At 38.4% G+C, this 15,291-nt stretch overlaps 1 protein-coding gene across 6 annotated transcripts in view; it reads left to right on the top strand.

Moving 5' to 3' along the window:
• PRKACB (protein kinase cAMP-activated catalytic subunit beta) overlaps window positions 1-15,291 on the top strand; it is a 76,079-nt gene that overhangs the window by 37,485 nt on the left and 23,303 nt on the right. For 2 of the 6 annotated variants that reach the window (XR_008467900.1, XM_054210557.1), the window contains exon 1: window positions 1,317-1,592. The exons of 2 other annotated variants lie outside the window; for them this stretch is intronic. Coding sequence is in view for 3 of the 4 variants with exons in the window: in XM_054210557.1 (XP_054066532.1) it covers window positions 1,406-1,592 (187 nt within the window). In the remaining variant the exon portion in view is untranslated. Of the gene's footprint in view, window positions 1-1,316; window positions 1,593-5,207; window positions 5,230-13,575; window positions 13,664-15,291 lie in introns of those variants that run through there. 2 more of the 6 variants (XM_054210561.1, XM_054210559.1) reach the window with 2 other exon arrangements.

Here is a 15,291-nt window from a genome sequence, read left to right as displayed (position 1 = left end):
GACGGAATATAGCCAAACCCGTGAAGTCTGTCCCTCGCATCTTTATTGGTTTATCATTATCATAGGCAGTTTGTCATCATGGGGTTTTTTGTGAAGCACAGAGCTGTTATGAAATAGTTATGTAATGTCCAAGGATGGAGATCTGCTGACATTTGAAAACTATTCAGTGAGAAGTATGGTGGTGAAAAATGAGAGGTATGTCTTTAACACGTGTTGACTGTAAGACAGGAGACAGATTGTGGAAAAGTTATTTCAATCTTTCTTAAGAAAAACCTACATTTTTCAGAAGCCACATCTTATATGTGCAGAGGATATATTGAGAAACCTGCCTAATCTATGTGTTTCCGTTTTCACAAAAAAAACTATTACCCATTGTAAGCATGCAAAATTATGTAATTTGAAAATTAATGTAATTTAATGTTAAGTACGGCTTTCAGTTTATTTTCCCTAGGTTTTGTGCCATTAAAAATGGTGCTTTCTAAACTTACTCCACAGTTGAAAATAATTGAATTTCTTGTGAATGAAAAAAGGTTTCTTACGCAATTGCAGGAGACTTGCATGCAAAGCTTTTACATAAGCAGTGTCAGGAGCTGGTGACCGTGACTTTGTGACTCTCCTTCCGGCTGCCTTTTGGGCTGGAAGATCGAGCATTCTGCTAGATAAGGATCTGCCAACACTGGTTGTTCTGGTAATTTATTCCTGAAAAAGTTAAATGCATTTGGTTCATTCTTGGAGTAAGTAGAACCCAGTTTGGATAAGCATAATGCAGTCATGTTTATATGTACATCAGAATTCAGCTTCTTCAGTTTGATTTGCCTTAAAGGAGGAGAATAATACTTCCCCCCGCAATAAAAAAATAATCGTTTCTTCAGTGGTTTTTGCAAGTAACTTCCTTGCTTAGAAAGTTGTTTGGTTGAAAACATGAGATTACTAATGATTACATTACAGCTGGCTATGTTAGCTATGGTGATGGTAGTACTCCGTAACAGGGCAAGAACTGCAGAACAGTCACTTTTTTCACGCATGGTTGTGGTAAATTAAAAAAAAAAATAATCTGCCTTCTGATCTTTACTTCTGAACAACTTGTTTATAGTATTTGAACGTAAAATGTATATTTAAATATAAAATATGTGATGCATTAAAAAGCTGTGAAAACACATGCTAGAGCAATTATTGCTTTTTTTTTTTTTTTAAAAAAAACCCACTTTTCGATTGACATGAAAAGAGACTTTTAGCAGTATAAACCAGTACATTATAGAGCTTTTCTTAACAGGAAGTAGAAGAGAGTAGTGGTTAGAAAACACTGCATACAGGAAGCTTGACACATGCATCGCTCTTAGTGGCTCTGGGTTGTCCAGCTCCCTTTAGATATTTTCCCTTTTGTGAAAGTCGGCGGTGTGTATACATGGCAGCTCAGAAGGAGGTACCGTGTAACCAGTGCACAGGGACGGCCACGGCGCTGCAGAGACTGGAAGGTTTTGCAAATCGCCTTTTCCATAGACATTCAAAGAGCGGCGCACATGAACAGAGAGCGGCTCTGGAAAATGAGAGCCAACACTGCTCTGAACTTGCTGTCCTATGGGACAAATCAAGTAAGTTGGGGCTTTTGTTTGTTTTATTGATGTTCACTCTTCAGCTTCCCTAGCGAGTGAAGAACGTGCATATTTGTAATTGAATCTGGACATTGATCTGTGATACGTTCTGGGGGCAATTTTACAATTCATTACCTAAAGTTATTAATTTGGAGAACAGCATATTGCATCAGGCGGGGGGAGGTGGGCGGCTGGTTCCTGGACTGGTGGCTGGCAGCAGAATTTATCCCTCATCTCTTCTTTTCTCTTAAAACACAATTGACTTGTTTTGGCAAGACCCCACCCCAGTTTTTACTTCTAAATTTTACTTCCGTTATTTTCAAATTAAATCAGCTAGTTCAGCAGACATAGAAAACTCATTAAAGAGTTTAAACTTTGGAATAGGTGGATGTTGCTGCACAGATTAAAATTCTAATTGTAGGGCTTTGTGTAATTTGTAATTTTGTTTTAAGGGATATATACATCAGAATGCTCTATACAGTGGTAAACGATATAAAATTGTTTGGTTTTAACTATTAAGTATTAATTTAGTATGGGAATGCTGACTGTCATTAGCTTTAATTTCTTACTCAGTGAACAGTTTACAGTATTGTATGAATTAAAACTTTTCATGATTGCATTTTGGGTAATAAGTGAGAGATTTCAAAAAATATCACAATCTAAGTAAATTGACATTTCATTTTGATTTTTTTCTTTTAAAGTCATGCATTATTTTGCAAAGCAATTATTGTCTCTGTGGTTAAATACTCATTTAAAAATGTTACAATATGGTAATTGATGATAATTTTGTTCCAGATTTAAGATTCATTGATGGATTTGAGATAGCACAATTATTTCAGTTGAATAATAGGCCTTATTGGAAATGCTTAGCATCGCAGCGTTACCATGAAGAAAATCAGTGTTTATACATCTCCTTGCGTGCAATTTAAAATATTATATGAGTAGGGAGTGAATCTGTTCTCAGAGGATAAGCAGTAAACATGGGCGGGGGGGAGGGGAGAAGGTGTAATGCACTGACCTAAAATAGATTCAATCTAGGTCTCCCAGATGAGATGGGGAAGGATCAACGAGTTTTGTTGGTAAGATAAAGAATGAAAGTGCATAAATTCTGAGGTTCCGCTTCTCCAAAATATTTTCAGCTTGGTAAAAATAGAGGCATGCTTGTGTTTATGGAGAAGCTCTTTTTTATGTAAATAGCTATTTGAAAAAAATAACACTGAGGCATTTTTGTTTATATAACGTAAAGAAAAAGATGGTATTGACCTACTGACACTTACAAATTGTGACCTGTTTGTGTACAAGTCTCTACCATTTTTTTTTCCCCTCTATTTAAGGCAGGCTTCCTTGTATGACATGCTTGATGAGGAAATGGACTGTCGTGTCTCTTGATGATAAACATGGTGAAAATGGCTGTTCCGTGAATGCTATTTTAAGTTATAATTAAGCACAGTGGCTGCATGCAATTTTTGTGACCAAAGTTACAGAACTGGTAGCTGAATGGTGGTTGATTTACGTGGCTTTGGTTTTGGGGTGAAATTCTGAATGTCTATCCTGAACCTTTAGTCTCAATTTGTAGTTTAATTTTTTTTTAAATAACAAATAAAAATACTGTAGGTACATATGGACTAAGTCTATGTTTCAAGATTCTTGTTTCACTCCCGCAGTAGCTGAAGGAGTGATAGATAAGGAGTACAATGGAGGGAGTATTTCTGTCTGTTACTGACTCCTAATTATTTCTTCAGAAAAAATACATAATCTGTGAAATTTCTTTGTGAAAAATGAAAGAGAAACAGTATTGTTTTGTTGTTTCGGGTTTGTTGTGTTTCGGGGGGGTGGGGGTGGTGGTGTAGGTGGGTTGGGTTGGATTTTTGTTGGTTTGGGTTTTTTACCCGAGGGTCACTGAATTCAGGTTGTAGATTAATTTCCCAGGAGGTTTAATGAATAAGCAGTGGTTTAGAAACATACTGGTGTTTGTCTTGTAAGGATATTGGAATATTTGTAACTATTCTGCCCATATCACTCCAACTTGTGAAATGTTGGTGTAAGGTTTCAGGTGAAGCTCCATAGGCGACAGCGTGAACTACTCTTGAAGTTCGAGGCAAAGGCATACTTTGGAATTCCTGGAAAAAAAAGTTTGGAAAGTGACTTCTCAGAATTTTTGTTGGTTTAGGTTTGGGTTTGAAAAGAAAGTTAATATATTTATGTAACAGATTTCTGTAACAGATCTGTTTCTGTGTGTGTCCCTTTACAAGCAGTTACTGCTGTAGGTGTGGGTTTGCTGGAGGGGAAGGAGCTGGTGCTTGTTGGGTGGACGTTTTGTTTGTGATGTCAGTCATAGTGTTGCGGGGTGTGAGGAATTGGCCATGTGCTCTAGGCTGTAGGGTTTTTTCAGTGGTTGATTTTGTAATTTAACATCTTTGCTTCATTATTTTGTTATGTAAAACATAGAGGTTTTTCTAATGTGCCTTGGATTCTTGGTTGATGCGTGAAACGAATGTGTTGTAAGATCCTAAGGATCCAGTAGGGCAGATATGGCTCAGGACACCGCGGGCCTTGGAATCTGTTTTAAAAAGCTGACTTGAGCGCACATGTGATTGTACAGCCTGAACTGGAAACCAGGTCAGTTGTGCTGCACAGCCAGAGGATGAAAGGGATGTGATGGTAGTCATCAGAACAATGTATTTCATTCTTAGTTTAGATGTCTTGACTGGGACCGCTTGCAACTATATGGAAACTACATTTTGATTTTTGTTTTGTTTCCCTAGTTGCTTGTTGCTCTTTGAAAGGTAGAAATGGGAAAGGAAAGGAGAATGAGGCTGCTTGGTTTTGAATGTTGAGGCAGTAAGATCAGTGTCAATCTGTTGTTCTTCAACAAATATTTTCGAAATCTGTGCATAATAAGAGAACACATTAACAACTTGGCTGAAATGGTCGGGGAAGTCACCACTATTGCATCTTTCTGTCGTCTTCGTAGTCTCTAAATTGCAAATGGATGGGTGATGAATAGTCAAAGGAATATTACTTGGTCTCTAACCGATTCAAAATAGTATCAATATATTTTCAAATACTGTGGAATGTCTTACAGAGATATAGCTGAATAATCACTATATATATATATGTATAGAGAAAAATGCATGTGAAATATGAAATAATGTACAGAGTACATTGTGTGAATTGATTAAAGCTTTAGAATAACTACTAGTTGGGTACAAGTCAACAGATAATTCTGGTCTAAGGTTGCCATGGAAACAACCAGTGCTAGATATAATTGAGAACATCTTAAAACCTCCTGGTGTTTGCATGCTTTTTTTCCCCCCTGCCATTTTGAGTTGCTTTAGACATGAATAGGTAGCATTGGTCAGAGCAGAAGTAGTTAATGAGAAAAAGCAAATATCCGTGTCCTGAATATTGATTTTTGGTTTACTACTGGTAGCTTGTGCTTCATAGTTTTTTTTTCATCACAAGGAGCTCGTAAGAAAGAGCGGCTCTGGATTCTGTGTTCTCTCTCTTCCCACTTAGTGTGTAAGCGTGTTTAGAGATTGAAGCACTGATTTTGCAGAGATTAACATACTTCATCAACTGTTGGATTAATATTGGGAGCAATATGTTTCTGAAAACTAGCTTTTCAGCATGAATGGTAAGTCTTTTCTATTACCTTTGGCACTATTTTTTTGTTCTGTCTTCACAATCAGGATAAATCTACCAGGTTTTCCTTTCTCGTCTGCATAGCTGCATCGACTACTGATCTCTTTGTTTTTGTAATCGACTCACTGTGGATTTCTGCAAAATATTACTATTCTTAAAGATTTGCAGTTTTAATTAAACATTTTGCTTTGCATAACTGATATTTGGTATTTGAAATTCTATCAGTATTCTATTCTATCAGTAAATAAGGCACAGAATCTGATTTGGAAAATCTTATAATTGAATGATGTATGTGTCAGTTCATTTAATTTTTCTGTGCAGCTCATAATAAATTATTTTATCTGAATTGACTCAAATAATGAGGCCTTCTGAAATTGATATAATTATTACCTAAAAATTCTGAACTGGCTTTTGTTGTTTTTCATCTGAACCAGCTTATTCTTCTATGGTTTTTATTCTTTCTAAATGATGGGATAGCAGAATAGTTGAGGTCGTTCATGGAAGTAGGGGAGGAGAGTCTCATTTGAAATGAGATATAATAGATCTAGTAAACTTATTAGGCAGGTATTTGCTTTCCAAAACCACTGTGACTACTTGTTATAACGTACTTGGAATTTATTTGAATTATGAAGTACTTAATTTGTACTTGGAATATTACTGGAAGTTGTACCTAATTATATAAACTAGGTACGTTTATTTCCTTAGAAACAGATAACCTTTGAAAATTGTTTGCAAAAAGCCCAAATATATTAATTTCTGAAATGATTCTGTTTTGTTTCAAGCAGGTAGTCTGGAGCTTTGGAAAATTACTTTGGAGGGTTAGAGATTGCTTGAAAAGAAAAAACAGTCGATCATGTATCCAGGGTGTGTGTGTGTGTGTGGTTTTGCTTTATCTGGCAAACTGAAAGGACCATTTTTACGAAGGTTTCAGTTTTGTACATGGCATGAGATAAAGAGTGGGAGGAGTCATCCCACTGCCTTATCTAATATCAGCGTATGTATACTTATCTCATACGAATACGTTGAGGTCATCTTCTCTGAAATGAAAAGCGTGGCTGTCATTTCCTCAGTATACAAAGTACAGCAATACACAAGTGTCAAAACCAGTACAGATACAGGACAGGGTTTCAGAACTTTGTACGCACATTGAGGTATATGTTACAGCATCATGGCTGTTCAAGTAAACCTAAACACGGGCTGTCCCTGAAAGAGTTGGTATGGCCTGCCCTGTGTGCTCCCAGCCGCCCGGCGGGATGCTGGCAGGCGGGAGAGAGCCTGGTGGGAGCCAGTGTTGCCCCGCAGGCTCATGGCCGGCCTGTGCTCCTGCCGCAGGGATGCGATGGCAGTCTGACCTCCTCACTGACACCAGCCCCTGCTCAGCCCCTCCGGAACGTGAGGGGGCAACTCAAGCCTCCTTGCACTTCTCAGTGCCCTGCGGCCGCCTTTGGCTACTGCTGGAGAGGTCTCTCCTTGGGTCAGAGTCTGCTTCCCACCAGTTACCGGGCCGAGTTTCCCATCACCCTTCTCTCTGTTTCTCTTACAGTTAGGTTGTAGTTTCCACAGGAATTAAGGTTTGTGGAAATGAGCTCTATGAATTTGCTACCTGGTGGTTTGTTGGGGTTTTTTTGGTATTCTGCTATGATTGAGTCATTTGAAGGGAAGAATTTTCTTACAAACTAGGTGAAAAAGAGGTTACAGGTGCTCTGTTTTGTTTTGTTGGTTGTTTTGGTTTTTTGGGGGAGGGGTGGTGGTGGTGGTTGTGTTGTTTTGTTTTCTTTTCCCTGGGGCTTTATTCTGCAATTTGCATCTGTAGATTTCATTCATCTTGACATCCAGGCTCCCAGTTCCATTAAAAATAGGAATAAATAGCTGCAACTTTTACCAAGTGTCAGTTCTCAGTCAAAAGGATTTATAAATCAGAAGTCTAATTTTGACAAGGGAAAGGTGACTATTTCCTCCTCCATCAAGTGAGGATTAGATTAAGTCTTCGGTCTAAACATTTCCCCGTTTAAACCACTTCTGCTTTTCGTTGCACCTTTGTGGCTGTCTTCACTGCAGCAGTGTTACATTACACCCTGTCAGTGGATAAAATCGGATGCTCTCCTTGTGAAAGATTACCAAGATGCAAGTGAAACCTTGATGAAAAAGTGATATATTTTCTTCAATTGCAAGTACAATAAATACAATTGGATTTTTTTTTATTTTTTTTTTTTTAACCCCAGGAGAGCTCCAGTTATATGACTTTTTCTTCTGGAAAGACTTGAAAGAAGGAAAAACTGTTTTTCTGTTTTTCTTGGTTTAGCGTTTTTGTTTTGAACAGCAGAACATTCTTGAACAGTTACAGCTGGAAGGCCAAGTAACTTTAATAGCCCCAGTTCTGCAAGATGCTGCTCTACTAGACATCTGTTTCATTAGGAATACAGAAACTTACACGTGTAAGATAGTAGTTACCAAAGGTGCACGGAGACAGATGGAGCAGTATGAGAAAAGAGTATGAGCAGTGCTGATGGACTCTGCTGAATTGTTGTCCAGCTCTGCGTGCACTGGAGAACAGGAGTGTTTCAGGAGTGAGAGTGAAGGGAGGTAGTGTAAATATTTTAGTTATGTGCATTGGGAACATCTTTTAAGGGCAAGGGACAACAAGTAGCAACTAATTATTCTTGCTGCTGAAAAGACTGTAGAAAATGGATGGATGCCATGGGATTTCCAGGTGCCAGAGCTATACATCTTGTTATATAAATCTCATGGGACTAATGGTTTCTTCCTTTCAAAAATTCCCCAGTGTTACCCGTTACGCTCTGACAGCGGACGAGGATAATTTCTTAGGTGTTGACCTGGGTTTGTGTTTTGTTCTGATTCTTGTACAAAATACTTGAAAAAAGGCAACAGAAGAGTTGCTGCGTTGACGTAGTTCTTAAATTCAACCATTCAGTGAACAGTCCTTCAGGGTGCTTTGTTTGGGGCATAAGCAAAAAATGAGTTTAATAAATAGAGGTTTCTTCCAAAGGAAAAGGGTATGTTGTAATCTTGCTTCTCTTGAACTATGGCTTACTTCAGTCCCTGTTGTTTCATTTCTTACATATATTTTGTTACCAGACAGATTTTCTTCGTTCTTTGGTTTTCAGTTTACATCTCAAATTGTTTACATAATTATTTGGTTGCTGGTTCCTTTGAGAGTTGCTGCTGCTGTTGCAAGCCAAAGTTGACAACAGGAGTTTCCCAGCTTTAATTATTGAAGTTCTTATGGGCAGTTTCGTAACTTGAATGATGATTTTCCTTTATTCATTCTAGTTCCTGACAGATACTCTTGTCCATTAAGAATTCACGCGGTTTAGGTTTTTTCATTTAAATTTTTTTGCAGGATTTGCAACTCAATTCTGTGCAATTTTTATGCCTGCTTTTTATCCGAATAAGCAATAACTTTAACCAGTTTCTCTCTATAAAGTCACATTCTTTATCAGGATGGATAGTAAACACTCTTACCTACTTTTTGCCTGCCATAATCAGGCAACCGAAAACTTGTTGTTCACTCGATGTGTTGAATTGTGAAATGTGTTTATTTACATAAGACTTCCTTATTCAGGAAGTCAGTCTCTCTGCTATTTAAGGTTATAAATGAACTTCTCCTGCTTGGCTAGTTACTGCAGGCAACCCTTTCCTGTAAGTATTGAAAGCGTGCTCTGCGGGAGATATGTCAGTATAGCGATGTGTCAGAATCTCAAATCTTGCAAAGAGATGAAGAGCTATTTTGCTGATTTACCCTGACAGCTGTGAAGATGTGTCTTGCTGATCCCAGCACACGTATTTGAGAGTTTGTGTGGTTTTGTTAGTGCAAGGGCTGGCTTAAAGTAGCTTTGTGGGAAGCGGACGTAGACATGAGTGCAGTTAAACCAAGACTGGTGTATCTGCCAGTATTTTGATGCCTTGAGTGAATTATTTGAAAAAAGAAAAAGCAACCCAAGAATTGCTCTTTTCAAGTAAATTGTGAAATCCATCCGTACAGTGACCAGCCCCTGCAGTTTGGTTTGGAGTGTAAGGAAGAACCGAGTTTAGTAAAACTCGGGTTACTTCTAAGAAAAGGGTATTATTTGTGCATGAGTGTATCTAGTATTGTCAGAGACATTGCCTGCTTGCAGGGAATTTGTTAGTCAATATGGAGATCACATCAACTACCTGCAGATTTTTGTTTATTGCTTCTAATAATCTAACCATAAAACATACTCTCAGTGATGGCTGCCCAGTAACATGTTACCCACTTTAGCCACTGAAGTTTTACGCGGAGGGAAGGTGGGGCGGTAATATGGGTTGGAAAGTTGGTGCTATCCAGTATCTTCCAGTGCAGAGGGGTGGATAGCTTAATTAGAGGGAAACTGCAGCAGATGCTGTAAACATTTTGCTTGGTGTGTGGTTTTGACTGTAAGAGGAAAATCTGATTATTTTGCATATTTATATTGAACTACTAGAATTTTCTAAGAACCTTTACTCAAGAATGTGATACATACACAAGATATTTTATAGTAGTGCCCTAGAAAATTTTGTTCTTGGAATTCATTCTTAAAATGTATTCTTTTTTTTTTTTTCTCCACATGGTAACCATGGAAATATATGCACTGCAGAAATAGAAGTTTTTGAATTTTCACAATTTTTGCACAGTTTTCTATTTTCTTTGTGAAGTAATACCTGTTACATTTCACACAGGAAGGCAGTCTTTTATAGGTCCTGTAGTAGTTGCAACATTTTAGATTAGTTGCTGGATAAAGTTCAGCTACAGCTATAGAGGGTGGTACTGCACAGATGAAGCTTAATTCCTAATTGCTCACAAAGCACATCATTGTATGATAATTGAGGATTTTACATGTTAACACTTCTTCACATAACCTTTTGTGTAAGAGCTAATTTTATATGTGAGGAGTGTTAAGTACCGCAATCGAACATAATTGTATTAAACTTAAAAGTATTAATTTAAAATTTTAAGTTAATAGAATTAACTTATCTAATAGAATAATTAATAGATTAATAACTTAAAATTACAATTATTGCTCAAAGCCTTTTCAGTAGTCCAATGCTGTACTTCCATGGTCATGTAACACTAGCACAAACCAGTATTCCTTCAGAAAAGGAGTGTTTCTCTCTGCCCCATGTATTTGCCTGTTTCCACCCCACTTGTCCCGTCCCTCACCCCAGGAGGAGCATTCACATGATGAAGAGAACGGGGTGCTGCTTTGCATTAAAATTAGCTTCACATGTCCTCCCCTGCCTTCTGTCCATTACATTTTAATCTGGCCTAATTCCCTGACCTGGCTTGGCAGTCAGCCACAAGGATGCTTTTGCTCTTTCAAGGAAGGTCATGATAGGGAGGCAGGAAAGAGTGACCGTGGAAGGACAGGACTGGGGATTTTTTTTATTTATACCAGCCCATACTGAACACTGAACTGCAGCCTGACAAACCAAATGGCTATTTCTTGGACTTTTAAGCCTCAGAGCATGTGGATTGTTGCAAGAGAGGAAGCAGATTTATGAATGTGTCGTCTCCGGCAGTCTGGAATAATTCCCTTCAATGAACACTTGAAGGGCAGGAAGAAGGTATGAGAGAGACTCCTTCCCTTAGGGCAAAAATTAGTTTCAACATATTCCAGAACTAACTGTATGCCAGTTCTAATGGGTTGTTTTGGAGAACTGAAACAAAAAAATCAACGCCAATCAATCAGCAAAAGGTTGCTAATAATTCTTTAATTTGAAAGGGAAGCTTGGGCAAGAGAGAGAGGTGCCACCCTGAAGGACCAAAAGACCCAAAGGGGTGGAACAGCTCTCACCCACCAGGAGTCTGCAAGAGACTTCAGGTCATGTCCCGTGCTTGGACGTTAGCTAAGGTATTCTGCTTGTCTGCCTTGAGAAGTCTTGCATGTGATCCATAATTTAGGATTTGAATAATAAATCCCAGCTTGGTTCATAGGTTTTTGTTGTTTGTTTCGGGGTTTTTGGCAGAGAAGCAGTTTTGGTGTAACTGAGAAATGTAGCATTTATTCTGTACGTGTCCTGAGGGAGGAGTCAATTGTTTTAATGAAGTGTATTTGTTTATAAATTTTGATGAGCATTGGGTCTGGATTATCTTTTAGATTAAGAAAGCGTGTTTTTTCTGAGCTTGATTGTGTTTGTGACTGAATAAATTTACTGATTTACATTACACGTTTGGGGGTTTTTAACCAAAATTTCAGGGATCACATTTTAAGTGACTTGGTGTTAGTTGGGTTTGGTCCTGTCTCCTGGGAGTGATCTCTATTATGTTGTACTTTTGGCATTAGCAGGGTTCACTGCCTCTGTTTATACCGGTACTTTATGAATTAAGAAAAAGAATAAGGGGTAAAGACTGAAAATTGGATTTGGAAATAAAATTGATTTTATTATCTCTAATAAAAATAGGAGAAGGAAGAAGAAAGCCAGTCTGACTGTGGCAGTTGCATGCGGTAGAACATCTACTGCTCAAAATTCAAAAAAGATAGGTATTATCTCCAGTAGCTGAAAACCTCGCTTCTCTTTTGGTTTGTCTAAATCTGTCACATCTCTTATGCAGGCTGTTGCTGTCTAGCCAGCCAAGTAAAGAGGTGAAAATTAAGTAAGACTTCATCTTTGTTTAACTTACAGCTTAAAGTTATAGCCTGTAGCACTGAAAATTAAGGAGGGGGGAAAAAAAAAGAAAAATTGGGCCCTTGATAGAGCTCTTAACTGTTGTAAATTTGCTTTGTAAGTCTGAGAAAATACTATCTAGCTCAAGACTTCAAAGTCGAGGACAGGATTAAAATAAGATTTTTGACTACGTTCCAAGTTTTGAGTTGTAATGGACAAGAACAATTTGTATTTTACAATTGCTGCATTAATTCCTGAATGTGCTCCCTCAAAAATTAGATTCTAGTGCTCTCTTTTAATCTTTAGGCACTGCAGCTGTATTTGCTTTTAATTTACTGTTTATCTTGTTCCTCTCCCTTTTTCTCCATGGTTTTTCTGTGCCCTTCCCTTCTCCACTTCTTCCCAGTCCTTCGCAGTATTCCACAGAAGTGTTTGCAGCTAGATTTATTAATAGGGCTTCCTTTAATAGCAAATTTGTATGCAATTAATAATTCTTACATGATCTTTCATTTACTAAGAACTTTTAGGTTTTTTTATTCTAGCAAATGAGTTTTTTCAGAACTGCCTGGTGTGTTTTGTGATTATTTTTTTTTTTATTTTTTTTTTATCTGGATGTTCTTATCTGTTGCAGCTGGGTAAGTTAGTTTGCTCTGCATCCCCAGTTTTTAACATAATTAATGTTTAAGCAGAAATATAAGATCCAAACCTTGCTCTGAAGGTAAAAAATGGGATAAGTGAGATGTTAAATTGCTGCAGTTTATTAATTTAGCCTTTGTGACTTTGCATCTGTTGGAGCAGAAACAGGACAAAATCCTCGCTGGTCAGTTTTTCACAAGAGAGCCATTAAGTTGTCTCACCGCAATGTTAAGACAAGATTGACTTGCTCCTCTGCCTGGCTTGTATCACATTGGGCTCTTTTCCCCACCATTTTCATATTGTGAGAAACAAAGCGTTTTGTTCTTGTTGACCGTCTGCTTCAACGATACCATTTTTGTGTTTTGTCGAGTTTCGCAGCTATTAAAATGTTAACTGGTGCTCATGCTACTTCCTTTGAGGGTATTAACACTTGTTTGTGTTTCTTTTCAAAGACTTGCCAGGGTAGAAGAATCTTGCTGTAAGCCTTGGGATGTTTTTCCTGCTAATCAAAAGAGAAATTTAAAGATATTTAAGACAACAGGCTAATGCTAGAAGAGTGGCACTTAGAACTTGAATCGTATGCCTCTCACTTACCTTCTGAAATGCAGTACCATAACCACAGGGTTCACTGAGGCATCTGTATCCATCTTCATAATGTTTAAGGCTGTAAATATTGTTTTTATAAAAATGAAATATAGACATATATTTACCAGAATCTCTTCATACGTACTTATTTTCCTGTTAAATGAAATTTAGAGATTTAATTAAATAGCCCATTTGATTCCAGACTTCAAGCGATTATATTACAGTTTTGGAACAGAAATTGAATTGTATTTTGATAAAGGGCATTTTAAATACCAAGCAGAGATTGGCATTTAGCATAGCAGATGGGGGTTTGTAGCGGTGCCCAATGTTTAGTCTTAATCAGTTTAGTTCTTGCTTTCTTGCCATGAATCCTATTCAAATACTACTTTTTTTTTTTTTTCTTTCTCCCCCAAAAAATTAAATTCTGGTTTGCTAGCTCTTGCTGGAGATGTGCTTGAGAATAACAAATACAGTGGACGTGGGAGGTGGGAGAAAGGCAGAGTAATTCATGGTGACTCTTCAGGACTGCTCCATCTGTGACCCTTTTCTCTCTGCTGTCGTTGCACCCCTGCAATTGAGAGGTCCTGAGCCTTTTTATTTGTTTCAGGAGCTTTCCTCCGATTCACTCTTAAACTGTGTTTTAGACCAGAGTAGTCTTTATAGTACTAATACACCATTTGTTAACAATTTATTTTTATAAGCTTGCTAAATTTTCATACAAAAGTTAATCGATAAAACAAACAAAAATATTGTACGCTGTGTGACTATACTGTTAGATAACAGATGTCCTGCTGTTTGGGGGTGGGTTCAGAGTCTTTTGGGGTTTGTGTGTGGTAGGGTTTTTTGTTTGTTTGGGGTTGGGTTGGTTTTTGATACCTTCTTGTATGTCAGTATTGCCAAGGATCCTGAGTTCCACTTCCCTTAGAAATCTCTTCCAGCAGGCTTTCCTGCTTATTGCCATGCTGCCTTGGTTCGGAGTACAGCTCTCGGTGGGCCTGGTCTGATGCCACTGGTGATATGCAAGGGGACAGCTTACCCTGTCCAGCTCTGTGTGCACCTTGAGCCTGTCTTCTCACCAGGCTTTGAACTGAAGCAGGCAGAAGTTATAAACCTGCTTGAAGTCTTTTCAGTTGTGACTGCTCAGCCGTTACCCCATTTCTTACTACCTTTTTCTGAATCTCACCAAATTTCCTACTATATGCTTTGGGTGTCACACGTGTAAAACTTGCTTCTCTTGCCAACCATTGCTCTTGCTGGTGACGAAGGGCTAGGTTTGCGCTGTGTAGTTGTGCTTGCCTAATCTCTGGACTACTTGTGCATCCTTTCCAGTTCCTGCTGGTGCCCGTACTGGCGCGTCCAGTTGTTTTGGCCACTGCTGCAGCCCTCATTGTGCCCGTGCTGTTACTCCTGCCATGCCCTCTCCTTCCAGCACCTTCCTTTCTTGAGTAACAGCTTTTCTTCCTTCAGTTTCAGCTTCCTTCTCTCCAGCTTCTGCTATACCAGTGAAACCAGTCTGAATAGGGTCTGTTTGCTGGTCTTTGCATACACTCCTTGCATCCTCGTCTTTACTTCGCTCAGCCATATATGAGCGATCCTTGCTCTTCAGTGCTTCTGGGAACCTGTATGTCAACATCTCATTCCTGGGTTCTGTTTTTTTGACAGTCTTACAAAATTAAATCGTACTTGTATGGCGACTGTACAGGATTCCCGTATGCATTCCAGTTTGCGTACAGCCACTTCAGCTGTGTGGTTTAGACTTTTCAAGGGATTTTGTTGCTATTGTTGGGTAACGGGACTGAAATTTGATTGTGAATTATTTTTTTTTGAGACTACTTGCCATTTCTGCGCTATCTACCACATGCCGTGCAATTCACACATGCTGTCTTTTGGAACAAAGTGCTAAGGAGTGGGAAGATCACCCGATTGCAGGTTTTATTGTGATCCAGCATGCTGCGATGAAGATAGATACACTTTTGTTAGCAACAGTCCCTTGAATGTGTGTGTCTTGGAATAGATTAACTATTAAAGATGCCAACTTGATCTCCTGAAGTTTTGTAAGCTGTGCTTATTTGTGTGGTGCATCATCTTTTTTTCATACTGAATTTAGCTGCCTCTGTGTTTTTTTTCTCTTTTCTTTGCTCAAACGTTCTGTGATTTAGCATGAGTCATTCTATCTGTGTGGGAAAGGGCTGGTTTATTACAGGGTCCG

Source organism: Rissa tridactyla, chromosome 8 (genome assembly GCF_028500815.1).
Source record: "Rissa tridactyla isolate bRisTri1 chromosome 8, bRisTri1.patW.cur.20221130, whole genome shotgun sequence".
NCBI classification, from domain to species: domain Eukaryota; kingdom Metazoa; phylum Chordata; class Aves; order Charadriiformes; family Laridae; genus Rissa; species Rissa tridactyla.
Note: the sequence above shows the minus strand (reverse complement) of the source record. Positions and strands in the feature narration are given on the sequence as shown.